Source organism: Lagenorhynchus albirostris, chromosome 2 (genome assembly GCF_949774975.1).
Source record: "Lagenorhynchus albirostris chromosome 2, mLagAlb1.1, whole genome shotgun sequence".
In the NCBI taxonomy this organism is placed as follows: domain Eukaryota; kingdom Metazoa; phylum Chordata; class Mammalia; order Artiodactyla; family Delphinidae; genus Lagenorhynchus; species Lagenorhynchus albirostris.
The window spans coordinates 34,921,771-34,945,131 of NC_083096.1; the positions used below are offsets into that span (position 1 = coordinate 34,921,771).

The following is a 23,361-nucleotide window of genomic DNA, read 5'->3' on the forward strand; positions in this document are numbered from 1 at the left end:
AAATGATATAATAGAGCTGCTATTTCAGAAAGACTGGGCCTCTAATCCAGGGGCAGGGTAATAAGGGCCCACAATGTGGTAGCAGTGGCAGGAGGGATGGAAAGGAGGCAGATGTTACATATATTGTAAAGGAAAAATCAGCAGCATATGGCCACTTATTGGAGAATTAGAAGTCAATGATTACTTTTTTCTGTTTTTATTCTCGTGTCACTTAAGAAAGGCCGGTGTGCTGTTAAGGAATTCAGGAATTCCTTTTCATAGTTGGTGGAGCTATTTTCACATATGTCCCAGGAACTAGACGGCCAAACCTCTTCAAGCCCCAAATGGCCCCGTATGAGACTTTTATATGTGCTCATTTTCAGAACTTCATGGGGAGTTCCTCCATTTGGTGGACTTCGGGTTACCAGAGAATGCCTGAGATTTAAATCTGGATTCTCAATCACTACAGCTAATTTCAAATATGCCCTTTATATGAGGTGGATTCATCCCTCTCCTATCCTTTGATGGATCGTGGTTTTTGAAAAGCCTCTAAGGAAGTAATGAAGAACCATATTTAAAACCTCAAGCTTGCTTCTCTCTTGTTTTACCAGAGTATTTTGGTTACCATATCCTAGGAAATGAACAACTTTAAAACATAAATGTGGTAAGCCTTCACTTTCACCAGTATCCATTCTTTCTTTCATACAAAGCATACTTATTAGGTATCCAACATTGCACTGGACCTGGTGAGGGCTACACATAAAGATAATGTCTGTCTTCAAAGTTTAAACTTTGAGTTTTGCTACTAGAAATGGCAGTTTAGGTAACTCAGACTAGCCCTTCTGCTTCTTTGAAGCTGCTTTTGCCTAAGAGGTATCTGTTATTCTAGAAGAGAAGCCAAGCAGAGCTTTTAATAGCCTTATAGGGCTAACAGGACAAAAATTGGAATTCAGGCTGAGGAAGGAGAGCCCTGGTAAACTTCCTCAGGCTTTGGAACCCCACAGGGATATAATTTAGTAGTAACAGTGAACCAGAAACAGACTTTAGCTGGCTCACAGGGACTGAAACCTAGCTGCAAATTATCTTAATCTCTAATTGGATTAAGTTGATCTAAGACATCTAGTGGCTATAAGCAAATTTAAATCCTCTCTAGTGGACAATGCTGTCATCCTAGGCCTAATATCTCTCATTGTTTTGTATATGCAATGCTACTAAGAAAAACAATAGACCTACAGGAGGTCCATATAATGGTTATCAGACAAACTTTAAATTAACTGTGTTTATGAAAACAAATAATAACAAAAAACTGGAAAGTTATAAAAAAGAATCAAACAACTCAAAATAGGTTGAAGGTATAAATGTAAGAGCTAAAACTTTTAGAAGAAAACGTAGGCATAAATCTTTGTGACCTGGGATTAGGTAATGGTTTTTTAGATATGACACCAAACATAAGCACCAAAAGGAAAAAGTACATAAATTTAAGTTCATCAAAATTATAAACTTTTGTGCTTCAAAGGACACTATCAAAAAAATGAAAAGACAACCTATAGAATGGGAGAAAATATTTTCAAATCATGTGTCTGATAAGGATCTAGTATCCAGAATATATAAAGAACTCTTACAACTCAACAATAAAGAGAGAAACAACCCAATCTTTAAAAAGGCAAAAAGCTTGCATAGAGATTTCTCCAAAGAAGGTATACAAATGGCCAAGAGGCACATGAAAAGATGATCAACATTGTTAGTCATTAGGGAACTGTAAGTCAAAACCACAATGAAATCCCACTTCACACCCACCAGGATGGCTATAATTCAAAAATAAAAATAAGAAAAGAATAAGTGTTGGCAACGATGTGGAGAAATTGGAACCCTCATACATTGCTGGTGGGATTGTAAAATGGTGCAGATGCTATGAAAAACAGATTGGCAATTCCTCAAAAACTTAAGCCAAACTTATGCAAAAACTTAAGCATAGAGTTACCCTATGACCAAGCAATTCCACTCCTAGATGTATACTCAAGATATCTGAAAACACGCCCACACAGAAACTTGTACATGAATGTTCATAACAGAATTATTCATAATAAGCAGTTGATGAACATTTGGAAACAATCCAAATGTTCATCAACTAATTAACAGGTAAACAAAATGTGGCGTATCCATACAATGGAATAGTACTCAGCCATAAAAAGGAAGAAAGTACTGATATGTGCTACAACATAGATGAACCTTAAAAACTCATATTATATGATTCTATTTATAGGAAATATCCAGAATGGGCAAATCCATAGAGACAGAAAGTAGCTTAATGGTTGCCAGGAGTTAGAGGAAGGGCTCAGGGGAGAGCCTTCTTTTTTTGGTGATGAAATGTTCTGGAATTAAATAGTGGTGACTGTTGCACAACCTTGTGAATATACTAAAACCACTGAATCATACACTTTAAAATGGTGAATTTGGGCTTCCCTGGTGGCGCAGTGGTTGAGAGTCCGCCTGCTGATGCGGGGGACGTGGGTTCGTGCCCCGGTCCGGGAGGCTCCCACATGCCACGGAGCGGCTGGGCCCGTGAGCCATGACTGCTGAGCCTGCGCGTCCGGAGCCTGTGCGACGCAGAGGGAGAGGCCACAGCAGTGAGAGGCCCGCGTACCGCAAAAAAAAAAAAAAAGGTGAATTTATGGTATGTGAGTTTTATCTCAATGTTAAAAACAAGAAGAATCAAAACAGAAATTTTAGTGCTGAAAAATATAGTAACTAAAATAAAGAGCTCAATGTGGATTAAATAGCAGGTTAGACAGAGCTGACTAAAGAATCAATGAATTGGGGGCTTCACTGGTGGTCCAGTGGTAAAGAATCCACCTAACAATGCAGGGGGCGTGGGTTTGATCCCTGGTCAGGGAACTAGGATCCCACAGGCTGCAGGCACCCACGCACCACAACTACTGAGCTTGTACATCTCAACTAGAGAGCCTGTGTGCTGCAAACTACACAGCCCACACACTCTGGAACCTGCGCACCACAACTAGAGAAGAGAAAACCTGCATGCCACAACCAGAGAAGAGAAAACTTGCACGTCACAACTAGAGAAGAGAAAACCTGCATGCCACAACTAGAGAGAAGCCCACGCACCGTAATGAAAGATCCCACATGCCTCAACCAAGATCCCGCGTGCCGCAACTAAGACCCGACGCGGCCAAAAAATATATAAATAATAAATTTTTTTAAAAAGAAAAGAATTAATGAATTGGAAGATAGGTCAGAAAAAAATGCATACGGAAGCTTAGAAAGAGAAAAAGGATGGAAAATACCAAAATCAAAACAAAACAAAAAAAGAGCATAGGAGACTTGTGGGATATGGTAAATAGGCCTAATATGCATACATTTGAAGTTCCAGAAGAAGAGAACAGAGAGAATGGGGTAGAAGCAATATTTGAAGAGATAAAAGCTATGAGTTGTCCCAACCTAAGAAGAGACATCAAGTCACAGATTGAAGAAGGATTATGAACCCCAAGCAGGATAAATACAAAGAAAATTACATGTAGGCACATTAGAGTAAAGTTGCTGAAGACTATGACAGAGAGAAATCTTAAAAACAGCCAAAGGGGGGAAAAAAGGCATATTACCTTCAAAGGAGAGATAGCAAAGCTGACAGCTGACTTCACAACGGAAACAATAAAAGAAAAGAGACAGCAGAGTGATGCTGAAAGAAATAACCTTCAAAAATGAAGGTGAACTAGACAGTTTCAGACAAGAAAAATCGAATATAACTTATCGTCAGCAGAACTTGCACTAAAAGAAATACTGAATGGTATTCTTTAGGCAGAAATAAAATGAATCCCAGATAGAAGCTTGGAGATGCAGGAAAAAGTGAAGAGAAACAAAAAGTATACATCTAAATGAATATTGACTTTAAAAAAATAATTTATTGCAGGGTTTTAAACATACATAAAATTAATGTAAATGGCAACAATAGAATCTGTGCCCAGGCAGAGATGGGGAAATAGGTTTAAAGGTATTGTCCTGGAAGTGGTAAGAGTATTAATTTATATTAGACTTTGGCAAGTCAAGGATGTATGTTATAATTTAGGGTTATCACTAAAGAAATAGTATCTCAACCAATCTAAGAGAGGGGGAAACTTGATAAATAAAAACTAGCCAAAAGATGGTAAGAAAGATTCTGGTAAAGAGAAAACTATAGGAATATAGAACACAGCAGTGGCTTCCAGGGATTAAGGGTTTGACAATAAAGAGTTTGACAATAAAGGGGCAGCATGAGTGAATTTTTTGGTGGGTGATGGAACTGTTCTATGTCTTAACTGTGGTGGTGGTTACCCACTTTGTACATTTGTGTACAAACGTACACAAATGTGTCAAAGCACAGAGAATAAACCAAGAGTGACTTTTACTGAATTTTTTTAATTAGAAGGAAAAAAGAAGGTAAAAAATGAGAGAAAATAGAACAAATAGCATACAGCTAGTTGGTGGATTTAAACCTAAATGTATCAGTAATTACAATGACTGTAAACAGACTCATGCAGAATTAAAAAACAGATTTTAAACAAACAAAACTGAAACATGAAAAGCCGGACCTTAAATATAAGGATATAGACAGAGTTAAATATAAGGATATAGAAAGAGTTAAAGCAAAATGATGGGAAAAGATAGTTCTGATAAAATCAGACAAGATAGATTTTAATGCAAAAAGTATTATTAGAGATAAAGAAGGATATTTCATAATAATTAAAGATTCAAGTTACCAGGAAGAATTAATAATGCGAACTTAAAACATATAAATCAAAATTGGATGGAATTAAAAGGAGAAATAGACAAATCATCAACCCCAGTGGGAGGCTTAATACACCTGACTTACTGAATAATCAAATAGGCAAAACACACACACACACAAAAAAAATCCGTAAAGATAAAGAAGATTTGAAAAACAATGAACAAACCTGGCCTAAATGACATATATGGGCCCTATGCCTGGCAACTGCAGTCAGATACACGTTCTATTGGTGGACCTGGAAAATTTATAAAGCCTGAAGTGAAGAGGAAAAATTGAAGCACTTAGAGCTGGGGAATGGAAATCGTCAGTTCCAAACTCTGGACATCCTCCTTCTCACAATTCACTGATTTTTCACTGGGGATGAGGGAAGGTGCCCTTCTCCAAGGACGTAGATTTTTTTAACTGTCCGTAGACTGATGGGAGTGGCTGCGCATGTGGACACAGTGTGGACAAAGACGAAAGGGTACAGACCACCACTGTCACTGAAGAAAGCTGTCCAGACTCAGAGCTCCACCCCAGCCCCAAGGAAATGCATTCTAATCTTCTGCCAGTGAAGAACTCTATTTATCTCCCAGAGTTGGCTTTTTTGCTCCTCTCCGGTCCAACTCTGGCACCTGAAGTATCAAGATGCTCTTTCCATAATTAAACCCTCTGCTCCTCCTTTTCTCTGGAAGGTGGGATTCTAAGACAACTCCAAAAGTAGAACTACACAGATCCCTCAATGAACTGACTTTGCTGCCAGGTTCCTCTTTAAAGTATCTAATCAGCGATTTTCCCAGCACCCCAGGCATTTCCTGTATGGGTGCTGCTGACTATTTTACTTCCTACCAGGCCGCCTCCCATGCCGTGTTCATGCTGCCAGCTTTCAGATGAGCTCTATTAACTCCTATGCTTCCAGCCTCCTCGCACTCAACTGGGAGCCACAGGGGTATTCTTCCCATCACCCAGCTCCTGGAATTCCTTACTGTAGACGGGCATATGCTTACATCCACCATATCATTCTGGCTTTTTTTTTTTTTTCTTTCTTGCCCAGTTCCAACCCATTGATTATTTTTCCTCTAGAGTCCATTTTACAAATGCCGAGAGATTTGTGCTCTCATGTTGCCTGTTTGTTTTTGTGTCTTTTGTCCCCTGTGTCCCAGTCTACCCAAGGATGCCATGGTCATCAAGACACCATTTCTATGCCTTTAGTGTCCTGACTGGGAGATGGGGTGATCACTCATCTTCAATACGACCTCAAGAAATCCTTTGGCACTGGAGATCAGGGCCTAAAGACATTATTACACTCCCACTGAAATCATTATCCAGAAGAGTTAAAGATGGAAATTTGCCAAGAGAAGCATCATAGTGGTGGTTTAAGAAATGAAGCCTCAGACTTGATTGTCTCCTTTTAAGGGATGTTGCTTTCAGCTTATTTTTTAGTATTAGAATAGGCCATTCCAAGAGATTGAAACAACTGTGGGGGGACATTCAGATTCTTATAGGTCTTTGTTTTAGACTCTGCCATCTGAGGTCTTGGGAGAGCAGAGGACCTTCAGCCTCTTCCTGTCCCCCTACCCCCACCCCACCCCTGCCCTAGTCCAGTGGGACTCAGCCTTGTCCGAATCATATGTTTCCCTGACAAGAGGCTCTGGTCAGTTGTAACAGAGCATAGTAAGCGTCCACAGGAGGTAGAAATTGAATCCATAGCGTTCATTGTCATGGCAAAGAATGGATTTTCTCCCAGGGCCCACTAGCATTACTGTGGGTTATTAAGTCTGACTACTCATACATTCCAGAACTTCTGGGAAAGCCTTAAGGAAATCGCTTTCAGAAACAAGTGCCCTAGAGGAGAAAGCTCTTGGATTTCATTAAACCAGAACTTAGTAATGGGCATTCTTTGTCTTCTCTGACCTAGACAGTAGGGAGATCCTACCTTTGGACATTTAATTTATGACCCCAATTGAACCAAGTCCCAGTTGTGCATCTGAGAAGGATCTTTCCTGTTTAATCTACCTAGAGAGATAGAAAGTAAATCTATTCTTTTTATTTTGCTTCTACAGCCACTGCCCCACACCCCCCGCCAATTTCTTCCTTTTTGCTAAATACCTACCCTTCCCCCTTAGGAAAACTTCATATTTCTTACAGAGTTATTATTACTTTGGTTCTTACTGAAACTGGGGAGGGGAATAGATTGTGCATCAGCAGCATGAGGAAAACCAAAGATTCTTCTTCCCTGTGGTTGATAGAGCCCCTCCACTGGAGGGATTTAGCTGCAGTTCTGCCTGGGGATTAGCTTCTGGGAGCCTTCCCAATTCCACATATCATGATCATTATATGTTTTGGGGATACATCAGGAGGCAGCACATTGGTGGAAAAGAGCTTTCAAGTGGGTGTTAAGAGGGCTGGATTCTAATATTAATAATAGCTAACAGGGGCTTCCCTGGTGGCACAGTGGTTGAGAGTCCGCCTGCCGATGCAGAGGACACGGGTTCGTGCCCTGGTCCAGGAAGATCCCACATGCCACAGAGCGGCTGGGCCTGTGAGCCACGGCTGCTGAGCCTGCGCATCCAGAGCCTGTGCTCCGCAACAGGAGAGGCCACAACAGTGAGAGGCCCGCGTACCGCAAAAAATAAATAAATAAATAAATAAAATTGTTAACATTTATTGAGCATACTAAGTGCTAGATTCTACCTTAATCACTTTACATGGATTATCTCATTATTATCCTATTTTACAGATGCAGAAGCTGAGGCATAGAGTGGTTAAACAATTTACCCAAGGTGATACAAATGGGAAGTAGAAGCAGGAGTCAAACCCTGCTCTAGTGCCTGCATGTTTCACCCTCTTTGAATACTGCATGTGGTCCCAGACAGGATACTGGATAGCTGTGCGACCCCAGAAAAGTCATTTCAACTTTTTGGGCTCATCTGTGAACTGTAACCTGAGGGAGTTCACGTGGATAACTTCTGATGGAGTTTCCACTTTCAGTAATCTACGTGAAGTAAATGCAGCTATATTGTTTTATTCTTGTGATTATGTGAAAGCATAATGTTTAAGTCTAAAAGTTTACCTAATTGATTCAATAACTGGTTACCTTACTGGCTGCTGTGTACAAAGCAGTGGGCTGGGCGCTTAAGAAATATGGTTTTAAAAGTTATAATCTGTCGCTTTCATTAGTTTTAGATGGTTTCATATTTTAGTAGCTTTGGGATTTTTTTAGATTAAGTTTTTTAGATAATTAAACAGGAATCTAATTGAGAAACCAGTTGTGTTTCAAAAGACAAATTCCGAGACGGGTATTGGGTCTCAGACTGTGTCAGGTTTCTGACATTTTCTTTTATTCTCTTAAAATATGACTCTTGTTACTGAGAGAATTTAACTACACCCATTCACTTCTGAGTGAAGGAGCATCTGGTGAGTTTTTTAGTTTGTATGGTTCTGAGAAGCTCAAGAGACTCTTTAAAAATGAAATGTGACTGCTTTGGGAGTCACTTATACTGAAGCAGTATCTTTACAACCTGAAATATCTGTTAGAAACTTAGAAAGGCAAATTCAAAGAAGGGATTTGCTATGTAATAGCGAGATTTTTTTGAAATCATGTTTCTGGCAAGCTAGATTCAATATCTAGCTTGCTCTGGAGTTAAGTGTGGAAACCTCTTGGCTGAGATAGAAACAAATTCATCTTGAACTAGAAAACTAACTTAAGAAATTCCATTTCTAGTAATGCTTTTGAGACTGGAATAGTTGCATTCTGATAGGCTCAGATATCAGCTTAATGTCCATCTTTCTCAGTAGACTGTAAACTTTTAAACTGTTTTGTATACTACTATATTTCCAGTTAAACCACAAGTACTTGACATATAATAGGTGTTCTATAAATATTTGCCAATGGACTCTTTATTGATCACTCCTTAAAAATACAGCATTTCCACCTTTGCCAGGATCTAGTAATTGAACCTGTTTCAAAACATGCAGTTAGCCACCTTGAGAGCCAAGTTACTTAGCACTTGTCTTGGTTGGTGGGCTTCAGTCCTCAATCCACTATTTTCTTTATCAGTGCCCCAAGTAGTGTGTCCAGTATTTTTAAACCTGTGTATAATGACTCATTGATTAGTTGTAAAATGAATTTAGTGAATTATGACTAACATTAAAAAAATTGAAGAGGAGAAAAGAATAGGAAAAATCAGAATGCACTGCACATAAAAAGTACCTTTACTGTAGACACACACGTTATACTGGATTACAATTTTTAAAATGTACTTTTTGAAATCCTGTTCTACCCTATCTTCAGAAGGTAAAAGCACTTCAGGTGTCTATTTCGTGGCAGCTCCCAGCCCACCTCTCTATAAGTGTCTTGCAATTCAGTATATTTGTATTTTATGCTACCCTGGGCTCCCCAGAGCATAACCGGAGCACAGCCTTGCTAGAGCCACCATGTGCTATCTTAATCAATGAGTGAAAGCTGAATAGAAAGAGTCCCCCCGCATAGATACAAGTATTGTGGCCATAGGGAAATCTAGAAATCACTCCTGAGCTCTGACCCACAGGATCACCACACCCTGCACCCTCACGGCTGCATCCTGTACCACCTATTTTGATGGGCTGAGGAGGGGCCAGACACAGTGCCCTAGCACTAGCCCTGCTGCCACACAGCCACTCCTTGTAGCCCTGTCCTCCCCACCAAAAGTATTTCAGGCAAAGCTCCAGCTCTTGAAACTTGGCCACTTTGAAGTGCTGAGCCAGCGCCCCGAAACTGTCACCCTACATCTGGTGGCACTTCTCCGGCTGTCAGAGCTTCGTATAGGGTTCATGTCTCTTTCCTCTGAAACCTGTAAATGTAAATTCAATTTTACATTTTTTTAGGTCTTTTTAACAGTTGGTCTCAGAAGTATCTTTGGGGTAGGGAAGGGGGTGTAGCACTGGTGGAGGGAGATATACGCCCTTGAAAATTGGATTCCTTTTTGGAAATCTGCTGACACCGGCTAATCGGCAGAGAACTAAATGATCCTACTGTTTCTACCTGCTGACGGGCTCAGCCTTGGGACAGGGCTGAAATTAGCTCTCACCACATGGCAGAGACATGACTTCCTCTTTTTTTTTTTCATACAAATAAGGGGTAATTTTGTCCCCTTCAGATAATAGAGTTTTGTAGTATAGATGGCCAGTAAACAACAGCCCCTCCTCCCCAACTTGGAAAGCATACTAGTGCTGAGCTAAGTACCTAGAGAATCAGGTAGTAGGTAATCTCCCTGATGAGCACTGGTTTGAAAACCCTTTCATAATCAGTGTTCTTTGGGAAATGCTCATAGACAAACCCATCCAAGCTCAGGAAATGTATTGCTCCAAAGTTGAGTGACCAGTGTCCCGGCAGCCCAGACCACAGAACCTCATGTGTCCTTACGTTTCTGCTGCTGCATCCTTTTTGTGAGTGAGGAGGTTTCAGGACTTGATGGTCTTTGGGAAATGAGGCTGTGTGTTTCGGTTCTGTTGGCCAGTGCTGTTATCTGTTGGAAAAGGAGGATTCCCTGCCCATTTTGTAAGCACACAGCTGGCAGGTCTGTTACAATCTCACTGCCTTCCAATCAGCCCCGCCCCGGCAGCAGGCAGAGTGGGGGCCTGTGAAACACACTGGCCAGACAGTTGTGGTGAGTTTCAAAATAAAAGCTCCCTCCTGAGCACACCATGGCACTTCCTATACCAGAGAACCAGCATTCACTGTGCCACATCTCTGGTCTAAATTTAGGCATCTCTTCTTCTTCTTTTTTTTTTCCAGGCAAAGATTACTATGCGAACATTTAAGAGAAAAATTTTGCCCAAAGTAATTTTTTCCCTCGACTTCTATTTGGTTTCCTGCAATGTTTAGATGACTCATTCTCTTCCAAGAAATTTTAAAGAAAAGAGATGCAGGCTATATGATAGGGCACAAAGACTGCTCTGTAAATTCTCTTTCTCTTTTCTGCCTAGAAATCCCTTAGCTTTTTTTTTTTTTTTTTTTTCCCCCGGTACGCGGGCCTCTCGTTGTGGCCTCTCCCGTTGCGGAGCACCGGCTCCGGACGCGCAGGCTCAGCGGCCATGGCTCACGGGCCCAGCCACTCCGCGGCATGTGGGATCATTGCCGGACCGGGGCACAAACCCGTGTCCCCTGCATCGGCAGGCGGACTCTCAACCACTGCGCCACCAGGGAAGACCCCTTGCTGTTTGTTATAGGAAACGGAAAGTCTCCACAGTCTGCATTGTCATGGACTCGGCCTCATCAGGTCCTGTTGTTCCCAGGAATAAATGTCTTCCTTGTCTTTGGGTGGGTCCCCCTTGTAGCGTCCCAGCTCTGACAACTGCTCCACAGCAGCCGCCAGCACAGAAGCCCTTCTGGGATCGCTGGGGCCACGCTTGCCCCCAGAGGCACACAGTTAAGGTTTCTGAAATAGAGAACGGTGGCGTTTTATCGTCTGCGCAAGGAGAGGTACAGGCTATTTCCTGCCTCTCTCCTCGAGTCAGAATTTCTCCCAATTGCTGGGGACTTTATCATAACTGTAACCTGGCTAACAGCACGTGTGTTCCCAGCCCAGCCCGCAGCCAGAGGGAGAGTAAGTCAGAATCACTTCAGCAGCCTGTTCAAATAAACAGGGATAATAGTTGAGTCGGTCCTTTTCCAACTAATCAGTACACGAAAGGAAACATCTGCCCGGGCTTAATTGCTGTTTGATTGGTTATGCTTTTTCTCCCCCTCTCCTTCCCACCTCCTCTGGGGACTAGGTTATTTAAGTCATGGGTAAGCAGCAGGGTAGAGGAATGGGAGCTTTCTCCTGTAACCTCTGCCATCTAAACACCAGGAGGTGTAAGAGAGGCTGGGAGGCTGGCAGGGGGAGTTGGCCTGGAGGCAGGAGGGCAGGGTGTTTGGAAATGATACTCATGGTCACTTCCTGGCCTTGTTGCTGATCTGTGGCTGGTTGGTGAGTCATTTTGCCTCACTTCAACTCCTTGGGCCTCTGCTGCTTCAGTGGAGCTCAGCTCTCCTCACAATGGGAGGGAGAGGTTGGTATGTGAGATCCTGGAAAAAGACGTTTCCTCTTACGGCTTCTTCCAGCGGTTGAGGGCATTGAATGAGAGTCATTTGGGAATAGTAAATTTAAGGCTAGCAAGATACTCCTGAAGCCATCCATTTGGTAGAGCATCTTTTTTTTTTAATTTTATTTATTTATTTTTGGCTGTGTTGGGTCTTCATTTCTGTGCGTGGGCTTTCTTCTAGTTGCGGCGAGCAGGGGCCACTCTTCATCGTGATGCACGGGCCTCTCACTGTCGCGGCCTCTCTTGTTGCAGAGCACAAGCTCCAGACGTGCAGTTTCAGTAGTTGTGGCTCATGGGCCTAGTTGCTCCGCGGCATGTGGGATCTTCCCAGACCAGGGCTCAAACCTGTGTCCCCTGCATTGGCAGGCAGACTCTCAACCACTGTGCCACCGGGGAAGCCCTGTAGAGCATCTTGGTCCCTAAGGAGAACGTGCTGATTATCTTGTGCTCTGTTGAGGAAGGCCAACGCCCCGTACACTGAAGTGGGGGTGTTGGAATCTAATGTGGACTCAAGAAGCCAGGCAAAGGATGGCAAAGAATTATAGAATGGCAGAGGTTGGAAAAGACCTTAGGAACGTTTAAGCCAAAGACTTTCATTTTATGGAAAAGAAAACAGAGGTCCAGAGAGATGGACCAGGTTGTCCAAAGCTATTTTCCTGATAGTGGAGGAGCTGGAAATAGAAGAGTCTTGTGATTGCCAATTCAGGGCTCCCTCCATCCCTCTCCACACTACCAGGTGTAAAAGTTCATGTCTGCTCACAACAAAGGTCACACATATGTTACATTCCATAATTAATTCCTTAATAGAAAAATGGCAAAGCATAAAGGAAGAGTGAAAATGACTGCTAAACATGTAAAAAAAGGTTTAGGCTCACTAGAATTAAAGGACTGCAAATTAAAAGAGGATACCATATCAAATTTTCAAGACAAAAAACAGTAAAAAACATTCTTATATGCTTCTATTGGTATTTTAAATGGGTACAGTTTTTTCCAAGGGCAATTTAATGGTATAAGTTAGCAGTCTTTGACTCAGCAGTGTTACTTCTAGGGGAAAATAATGACAGGTGTGTGCATAGATTATATACAAAGTAATTAAATACAGCATGTTTTAGTACAAAAAATAGTAAGCAAAGTAAATGTCCAAGAATATAGGAACTACATCAATATAATCTATTATAATACTATAGAAGAATAATATGTAGGGAAATATTCACAACATATGTCTAAGTGGATAAGTTACAGTGTGTATAATGCAATCCCAATTCCATAAAAATTGTAGAGAGAAAAATGTATAACAAAGTCTAGAGTGGTGATTTCTTAGCGGTAGGAATTAAGGGTTGCTTTTTCTTTTTTGAGGTTTTCTACAGTTTTCTTATTTATTACAATAAACGTATATTCCTTTTGTAATCAGAAAAAAAATATTTTTAAAGTCATATATCTTAAAAAAAAAAAGCAAGATCTTAAATTATTATGTTTCTGACATGCAGGACATCTTTCTTTGCCTGGGAGCTGAGCTGTACCAGGGGGTAGGTAGTATTATACCTTCTGTTAGAAGGGCATTGTTGGTATCTGATTTTTAGTAGGAAAGAACTAGAAGGAGCTGGCAGAAGATAAAACAAAGGTTTCCCCTCTCAATGACCCAGTGATGCCAATCAGTTTTATGTCCTGCTCTCGTGGGCTTGGCATAAAACACTCAGCATCAAAGGCGTGACTCATTTCCTTCCTGCTTCCTTATTCTTCTCTACTTCTACCCTTTTCCCCATGTAGTTAGATGCCAGCCCTGGGCGGCAGCAGCGAAGAACCTGAGAGCCACCACTCCTTAAGATTAATCTGTTGGAGGCCCCTTAACGTATATCATCAGTATCAACATTAGCAACCAGTCATGTTTGAGGTACCACTGCCCTGGGAGTTTGAGGTAGAAATAAAGCAAGTAAGAGGTATAAATTCTTCTTGCTTGGAGGCTCCTATTTAGTCAGGTACTTGGAAGTCCTTGGATGTTTATATACGCATGCCTATCTCACCCTATTTCACATCTTACTTTCCTCCACAATTCTCAGGAAAGCCTGACTGCAAGGATTCAAGAAAGCTCGTCCCACCTAACAACTGTTGCCAAGTGGGTTGTGGCTTTCAGGCCTGCTCTTCGGGGACCAATTGAAAAATCAAAGGCTACAAGCCATTTTCCCTCCACGCGATTTCCTTTGCTAGGCTCTAGAAGGGGCACGTTTCATTTTATTAAAACTCTTTTAGTAATCTGACCATAATTTGGTCTGATCAGAGTGGTTATCTGATTTGCTGGGTTAAATAATGGGCCTTAATTGAGTCTGTGTTATTTGTAGAGCCCGTGCTGCCCTTGCCTTTGTTGCCCCCTCCTCCCTCCTTCTGTTTCCCAATTAACCTTCATTCCTCTTTCTTTGCAGAGTAAAGAAGTCGGCCAGCAGCTCCAAGATGATTTGATGAAGGTCCTGAATGAGCTCTACTCGGTAAATCAGCTGGGTTGTTTGGCTCTGTCACAAGCAGAGGGAAGCAGCATTTGGCAGCTTGTGGCCATACTCACATCAGCAACAGAACTGAGCTGAGGTTGAGGACAGTGCATGGTCCCCGCTAGGGATGACTTCACCCATCTCTTTTTTCACACTCTTATTTTCAAACTGGAATGAGCCCAACGACACTTTCTCAAAATAAGATCTCTCTTCAGCTGTGCAAGCTAACTCTGGCTTCCTTGGGGGCATTATCACCAGAGACCAGCCAAGGCCTAGGTCACCAGCACAACTGACCCTCATTAACAGCAAACCAGGGACCCCCGAACCTAATGGCAAGGAGCATAGCTTGCATTGCTCAATGAATGATACTCGCCCTATTGGACAGGACCTGTTGTTCAAAGTTTTGCATCAGTTCTTGGATTGATCTCCTGGTTTGAGACTAGAACGAGTGCTCTTACAGGGACGCAGAGTCCTAAATGCCCTTAACATAAGGGACCAGTTCAGGCAGAGAGAGCTTTGTATCGACTCCCTGGGGCTTTATAAAGGCCACACCTCCACTAGTGAAGGGCCAGGCTTTGGGTTTGGAGAAGAAAACACAATTTGTTCTGAAGTGACTGGCACTTCAGGCACATGATGCCTGTGGCTGATGCGCGTTTCTTCATGCGCTGGGAGATGGTGGGGGCTGTTTCTCCCCCAGCCGTGTTTCGTTAATTATAATTAAAACAAACACGCACACCTAGGAAATGCCTGCTGCCCTATAGGGAATATTACTATTGTGCAGCTAAAGCCTTTCAGGGCCCCCTTCTCCAGCTGGGCTGTGCCAGGCCTTTGTGTCATTCTCCAGGATTGCCCCATCCTGTTTTGGAGGTGAAATTGATTTCCTGTGTTTACTTGCTTATTCACTGCATTTTTTCTTTCTTTCTTTCTTTCTTTCTTTCTTTCTTTCTTCCTTTCTTTCTTCCTTTCTCTCTCTCTCTCTCTCTCTCTCTCTCCCTCTCTCTCTCTCTCTCTCCCTCCCTCCCTCCCTTCCTTCCTTTCTTTCTTTCTTTTTTTAAATTTACAGGAAGACAGGCAGTGGCAACATGTATCACAGGCATTTGGGATCAGAGAATTCCGTGTTCTTGATCCAAAAGCCTAGGTGTGGCCACTTTGTCATGGCAACTGTTAAGCAAGTAAATAGGGTAGGGTGGCCATCAGCTTTGTCTCCAGTGATGCTCAGTTTGTTTGCAGTTTCTACTCTGTGACTCTTCTGCTCTGAAGCCAAGTAGATAGATGGTTCCCTTTGGTTCAGTTCCCAAGTTTTCATTTCTTTCAAATGAAGTTAAGGCTGTTTAAAAATAGGAGCATGTTGACGTGAACCTTTTTCAGACTGGATGAGTTTCCTGAACCCTCTGGTCTTTTAAATGCTTTACTTCTGCTCTTTATTTATTTTTAGAGCATCTTCTAGGCACGAAGAAGAGCTACTACTCCTTTCTCCTGGCACATAATTCACTAAGATAGAAAATAACGCATGTAGTCATTATATGAATCCTTTTGTTTTCCCATAAGCATCTTGGGCCTCTGCTGTTGCCCTTTCTGGGGACGAGTCAGGTGGGTTATCAGCAAACTGCAAACCAGTATAAATCCAGTGTGCCACGTCTGCAGTGGGATTTGAGGCAGCAGAGGAAGAGCAGCATCTAGAGATCTGTTAGCTTTCCTCTGAATTCTAGGTCTCCTAATATGCTGATTTTTTTAAACAAAAATAAATAAGTGAAAAGGCATAATATGTGTTGGAGTGAGAAAAAACCTTGGAACTCACTGCTCTAAGGAGGGCCGAGCTGGCACCTTGGGCTATAGTCTTCAGGCCATCTGAAGTTGCCCAGGACTTCACTGGCCACCATGAGGCCATAGTCCACGCAGAGCATAAAGTCTTCCCATTAGTGTGCAAACCAAGAATTGGCTGGGCTTGGTGTCCCCTTTCATTAGGTGAATTAGTACACACTCTTAGAATCTATCCAAGGCCCAAACAAAAATTTGACATTTTCCTCTAGTAGGCAATGGGAAGAGAAAAAAGAGTAGAGAACAGTGGAAAGTTCCAGAGAAGGAAGAACAGTCTGGTGCAGTGATTCTCAAGCAGAGGGATTTTTTCATGCAGGGGGACACTTGGAAATGTCTGCAGATGTTTGTAACTGTCACCGCTGGAGCAGAGGGTGCTGGAGGTCAGGGTGCAACTGAAATCTTATCATGCACAGGACAGCCCTCACAACAAAGAACTGTCTGGCTTAAAATGTCAATAGTACTAAGATTGACAAACCCTGGTCTAATGACTAGAGTCTCCTGAATTAGGCAACCCAGATTCTACCCAGTCTCCACCAGCTATATGATCTTGGGGGATGCTCCCGACCTCTGTTGAGCCCACTCTCCACATACTCCATGTGCTGGTGTCTCCATTTCCTTGGGAGTGGGGAGTTTGGGGGAGTCATGCTTCATGAAATATCAGACTATAGTTAAGGGTCAGATGAGTTTGCAGATTCTATAGGCCATTAGAAAGTTCAGAGAATAGAATGATGAGTTGTTTCTTCTGGAGGGTGAGATAAGTATAGGACTAGTCTGAGAAAGGCACCATGGCATTAGGGTGACTGACTATCTTGTTTTACCTGGAACTGAAGACTTTCCTGGGACATGAGACTTTCAGTGCTGAGCCTAGGAAAGTCCTGAGTAAGCCAGGATGATCGGTCACCCTATATAGGACAGTGGTTTCATCAAGTAGGAACTTGGGACTATTGTATGCTAGCTTTGAGGAGATACTTGCTGTATATACTCTCTCTGTGTCTCTGCCTCTCTCAGAGGAGTTAGGAAGGGAACAAGGGAGGACTTCTTTTCTTTCTTTTTTTTTTTTAAATAAATTTATTTTATTTATTTATTTTTGGCTGCGTTGGGTCTTCGTTGCTGCATGTGGGCTTTCTCTAGTTGCGGCGAGCAGGGGCTACTCTTCGTTGCGGTGCGTGGGCTGCTCACTGAGGTGGCTTCTCTTGTTGCAGAGCATGGTCTCTAGGGCACGTGGGCTTCAGTAGTTGTGGCGCACGGACTCAGTAGTTGTGGCTCGTGGGCTCTAGAGTGCAGACTCAGTAGTTGTGGCACACGGGCTTAGGTGCTCAACGGCATGTGCGATCCTCCTGGACCAGGGCTCAAACCCGTGTCCCCTGCATTAGCAGGCACATTCTTAACCGCTGCGCCACCAGGGAGGCCCAGGAGGACTTCTTATAAGGAACTTTCCCCTTATTTGATCTTCAGTAAGGGCCTCTATAAGCAATTGAAGTTATTCGTGGGCATGGGATAAAGGAAATCAAGGATGCAAAGACCCACCATATTCAGTGCTCTTCTTACCTTGTATCTGCCCTTAATGCCCACAAATACCTCTTTTTGGGAGACTGATCACCTACGGGTTGATAATTTAGGTATTTTTGAACCTTGATGATCCAAGGGGCAGGACCCAGGTGTTCCCAAATAAAGATGCCTTTGGGCGAGAGGCCCAGACTCTCACCATAAGGGGCCAGCTGCCTCTCTGTACCTTCCTTTTATCTGCCTGAAAGGCCTTTGATTTTCCTGACTTGGCACTCTGTGCCAGGGGCCGCTTGCCACAGCTGCTCCTAGAGAGCAATCCCAGTGAGCATTCTCCTCCACGTGCTTTTTACCCCCTAATGGGCTGGCTAGTTTACAGGCCATGGCATAAGTGGTTTTCATTTTCTGACTGATGAATCAGGAATGCCTTTGAAGTCAGAGCACACTGCTTCCCAAAGAACTCCAGAATTCTCTGCCTCAGTTATACTCAGAGGCTGTATCTGGAAAAGCCCAGCAAGGTCCCATAGAAAGGATTGAAGGTGGGGGCACTGAGCCACGTGGACTGGCTGAGTAGGAAGAGCCAAGGAAGCCCTAGAATTGAGAAAGAAAGAAAAGGTGTTGGGACACTGGAGCTGTTGTTGCCCCAGAGGTTTCAAGCTTCTGTCCTCCTGTGAATATATGTCCCCTTGATTTGGTGCAGCAGCTGTCTGCAGAGCCACTTCAGACTGGAATTTAGCACCTGCTCCCCTGAAACAATGTCAGTTAATAGTCCCCCCACTCTGCCTGCCTGTTTGTCTTCAGCACTCGGCACTAAGGATACAAAGACGCGTAAGAGATGTCCCTGAACTCAAGGCATTAGTTTTAATAGAAGAGACAGAAAAGCAAAGCAGTAAGCGAAATACGAGGTGATGAATCTTTCACATGTCTACACAGAAGAAGGGCATGAAGTCAGGCTCCTTGGAGAGATATTTGAATTGAGCCTTAATCGCCAAGAGCTCTTTTATTGTTCTCTAAATATTCCTTTTTTGCTGCATCCTGCTCTTGTTTCATGATGCAATGTCTTTTCATTTCTCATTGATCTCTCTGGGGATATTACTGATGGATTATTTTTGACGTTTTCTTCTTACTGTGTACTCTCTGTTAACTCTCAATTGTTTGCTTTGGTCTTAGTCTTTCACATTAGCTATTTTCCTTAAATGTTTGGTAATTTTTGCTGCCTGCTCATATTTTAAAGTGAGACATTAAAAATCTGCTTGGAAGTTCTGTGTCAACTGTGGTCTTTACTGTAGGGTGATCTGACTGGACTGTGTCCATGGGGAAGCCCTGATATCAGTATTTGTAGATCTTTTATATCAGATGGGCAAATTCCTCTGATAAGGCTCTTCTGATCTCCTGCCTATGTCTGGGGGCTGAGTCATGAAGAGGCCTGGCCATCTCAACATTCAGTGTAGAATTTTCCTGTTTTAAGTTCAGTACCCCTATCCTCAGCTGAGCCTGGTGTCCCCAAGCCATAGAAAATAAACCTCTAGTCTTCCACCACAGAGGGGGAGGGGATGGGGTCTGGGAGTCTAACTGTTCTCAGGTGCTCAATAGTTTCTCTTGTTTTTAGCTCCACCTTCATCCCACTGCCACCGACTCCTCTCAGGGCTTCTGTGATTTACTGGTTGCTTCTTGCCTCTCCCTACTTTTGGTTTAGGATTCAGTAGGTCAGTTACTACTTGCCTCTCCCCTTTTCATCTTCTGCTTTCATTCTTATTGTTTTTCTCAGTTTATACCTAAAAAATAATAATAGAAAAACTCTTCTATTATTCTAGTGTGGCTTGGGGAAGGAGCAGAGCTAAAGGCATGAATTCAATATTTAGTTTTTCAAAGTAGACTGAATTCCTTTGTAGAACTGCAAATTTAGACTTCTGAGTTTTTCCCCTAGTTTGTTTTGCCTTACTATATATATTTCTCCAACTCCTATCTTGACTTCCCTATTTCTCCACTTGTTTTGACATCAATTACTCAAGCTTCAGCCTCAGGCTACCTAGTTTTCTCTTGAGTTGAAAGACACTAGTTATACTTCTATATTTGCAAAGAGGAGAGATTCAGTGTCATTAAGTCATTTGGGCAACCACATTTATTGTAAAACTACCACTGTGTATATATTTCTTAACTGTGATGCAGAAAGGAAAACACAAAAGAAGTGGTGCTTACCCTTAGGAATTTATAGTTTCTTAGATGAGGTAGTGTTTTACTCTTTTAAAGCAAGTTCTTTAAGTTCTTTAGGGGAGTTCTTTAAAGGAGTAATATAAATTGTTGATTTTTATTACTTCATTTATTGTCCTGTTGACACTATTCCTTTGATCCCTTTTTTTTGTCTCTCATGTTCATTCATAGTGTTTCTTCTTTACTTATTATGCATCTTCATGGAATAAAAAATCACTTTCTTAAAATCAATTCACTTTTATAACTGTTCACTCGAACTTTTGAATCCCTTGGTCACATTCAGGTCAAAAGAGAAAAAGGAGCCTCCTATCTGCCCTTCTTCTGCCAGGATAACAGATGTGTCTTTCTTGCTTTTTAGTCAATCTGGAAAGACTGAATTACTTAAGAAGGTTTTTAATGCTGTCAGTTGTTAAATATTGCTCCTCCTGTGTACAGAATATACAGAGTAGGTCTTATACTTATAGGAAATGATGTCAGGTTCAGAATAAGGTGAAGCTGATTTAAAACATTCTGCATCGAAAATGAGACATTATTTAAAGTCTAAAGTACTTTGATTTTGTCAGTGTCCCAGTATTCTTTACTCTTTCCTCCACCTCCAGCTAAGAGAGGAACATACCCACAAAATCCCTCTAACCCAGGATTTCTCAGCCTCAGAACCATGGGCATTTGGGGCCAGATAATGTTGTGACAGTCAAAAATGTCTCCAGGCGTTGGTCCTCCGGGGGCCAAATTAGCCCCCATTTGAGCCTACTGCTCTAACTCACATTTATAAACGAAACCAGATTCTCTTTTTAAGCCTCTTGACTAAATTTAGCCTTTCCTCCCAACTAATCCAGCCGTAGACGTAGGCAGAGGAGAGACACTGGTGCTTAGTGGCTAAGAATGTGGACTTTGGTCTGACAATCCTGGGTTTGAATCCTGATTCTGATTCATTTACTAGCTGTGTGACCTTGGGTATGATAGTTAATCTCTTTGAGTCTCAGCTTCCTCATCTTTATATTGTTTATTTTTAAATTTATTTTTGGCTCTATTGGGTCTTTGTTGCTGCACATGGGCTTTCTCTACCTGTGGCGAGCGGGGGCTACTCTTTGTTGCAGTGCACGGGCTTCTCATTGCGGTGGCTTCTCTTGTTGCGGAGCACGGGCTCTAGGTGCGCGTGCTTCAGTAGTTGTGGCTCGCGGGCTCTGGAGCACAGGCTCAGTAGTTGTGGCGCACGGGGTTAGTTGCTCTGCGGCATGTGGGATCTTCCTGGACCAGGGCTCGAACCTGTGTCCCCTGCATCGGCAGGTGGATTCTTAACCACTGCGCCACCAGAGGAGTCCCTCGGCTTCCTCATCTTTAAAAGTGGAAATAATAGCATGTCCTTCGGACTTGTTGTGAACATTAAATGAGGTGACATACATAAGACCCCTGACACACAGCGTGTACTGATAGAGATTATTATTAGTATTGCACCCTGGCTCTCCTCTGTTGTTCAGTCACTCCCCACCCCGCCACACACACACATATACACCCCAACCCCTACACTCTCTAATTCTCCCTCTCATGGAATCAAAATGTCAGCACTCTTGAACTTCAGCTTCCTTGGTTTGTTATCAAGCATTTTTAATTTCCAGATAAAAGAAGAGGCTCCCTGTGTGGAAACAGAGAGCTCCAGCAGGAAGGAGCAGGCACCTGGTGGCTGGAAGTAGTATGTTTGGGAGGAAATGAATGTAGGTCCCAGGCTTTCCAGCCTCCTCATTAGGAAAAGGGACTAGACTCCCAGACAGTTGCTTTGAAGGAAAATTTGAAAATTGCGACCTCTCCTTTGATACTCCTTCCTTCCTGTGGCAACTCCTGTTTCATTTGATGTGGATTTTGTTCCTTCTTAGGCTCTTACCTGAAATTTTCTGCAGGTTTACCGTCTTCCTGGGGTTGTTGTCTAGATCACAGGATTGCTACAAGAATGAAATGAGAAAATGTGTGTGTAGCACTTGGCACACAGCCAGGAACATACTAAGTGCTCAGTAAATGGTAGCTGCCCTTGTTCTTGCTGCTGCTGTGAGAGAGGCTGTTTGATCTGGATAAAGCTGACAGACAGATCCCTGGGACGTGAGGCCAGTAGAAAGCGAGTTTGCAGCTCTTCCTCTTCCCCATTTTATATGAAAGTCCCCAAAGTATAGGCTACTCCACAGGCTGTGCTGCCCTCTTCAGGGTCCCAAACAGCCCGGGAAGGCTTTGCTCCTGGGGTCTGAGTGGTGGTGTTTCCCATCTTAGTCTTGTGAGATGACTAACTGATAGAAATTACTTGGACAATATAAAATAGAAATGCTTATAAATGTTAATAAATAGAAGTAAATGATCATGGGTGGAAGACATAAAATCATTTTAATAATAAGACATGTCGGCTCAGTTCAAATACTGCTTTCCTATGCTTTGGAGTGGTCTTTCATATAGAAAGTTTGCTGAACCAAACCGTATGAATTTTGCCGTTAAGGATATGAGGATATTGCTTCATGGGGGAGAGGTCCAGCTGAGTCTCTTAGCCTGTAAAACAGAGAATTGACCCCATTGGCTTGACCTCTAGGGGTGGGGGTGGGCGGTGTCTTACAGGTCATGAAGACATATCACATGTACAATGCCGACAGCATCAGTGCTCAGAGCAAGCTAAAGGAGGCGGAGAAGCAGGAGGAGAAGCAAATTGGAAAATCCGTAAAGCAGGAGGACCGGCAGACCCCACGCTCCCCTGACTCCACATCCAACGTCCGCATTGAGGAGAAGCATGTCCGGAGGAGCTCAGTGAAGAAGATCGAGAAGATGAAGGAGAAGGTGTGTAGGCTCTGGCAACTGTAGGGGCTGGGGAGGAACATTCTGGAAGTCAGGACCTATGGGAATTTTCCAGTAAGCCCTGTGGAGAGCAGAACAAGGAAGCTCTGGGTTCCTTTAGTGCCTAATGACCTTGCTGTCTGCCCTGGAAGAAATCCTAGGTATTGGAAGAACTTGGGCATGTGTAGCAGACAAACAAGAAACAGTAGTTGCCTTTCCTAAGCCTGGGAGGGGAACCATAGGGTTTGGCTTCAGATGTCAGGTGTTCAGAGGCAGATATAGTGACACCTCCTTCAGGGTCGTGGTGTAAGGATGGAGAATGGAATTTACAGATAGAACCAAAGTGGGACACGCATCTAAAGTAGGGAGCCTCATTAACCTTTCCTGGATTGATCTACATTATACCCTTGAATGTCATTAAACAGAATTAGAACCCAATTTAAGGCATATGCGCATTGGGAGTAGCAGCACAATTGTGGTTCTCGAATGTGCTGTACTTTCATCTTTTAGAGAACAATCTCCCCTCTTTAAAAAAGGAAAAAAAAAGTAAAATTGAACTTTTGTTTCCTTTTCAGCGCCAAGCCAAGTATACAGAGAATAAGCTGAAGGCCATTAAAGCCCGGAATGAGTACTTACTGGCTTTGGAAGCAACCAATGCATCTGTCTTCAAGTACTACATCCACGACCTGTCTGACCTTATTGATGTAAGTGCTTAAAGCCAAGGGTACAAGGGCGCCT

At 42.8% G+C, this 23,361-nt stretch overlaps 1 protein-coding gene across 9 annotated transcripts in view; it reads left to right on the top strand.

Moving 5' to 3' along the window:
* The window catches only part of SRGAP2 (SLIT-ROBO Rho GTPase activating protein 2), a 242,086-nt gene that overhangs the window by 146,512 nt on the left and 72,213 nt on the right, over positions 1-23,361 (top strand). For all 9 annotated transcript variants that reach the window (XR_009536941.1, XM_060129889.1, XM_060129910.1 and 6 more), the window contains exons 5-7: positions 14,224-14,286; positions 22,411-22,626; positions 23,199-23,327. Coding sequence is in view for 8 of the 9 variants with exons in the window: in XM_060129889.1 (XP_059985872.1) it covers positions 14,224-14,286; positions 22,411-22,626; positions 23,199-23,327 (408 nt within the window). In the remaining variant the exon portion in view is untranslated. The remainder of the gene's footprint in view (positions 1-14,223; positions 14,287-22,410; positions 22,627-23,198; positions 23,328-23,361) is intronic.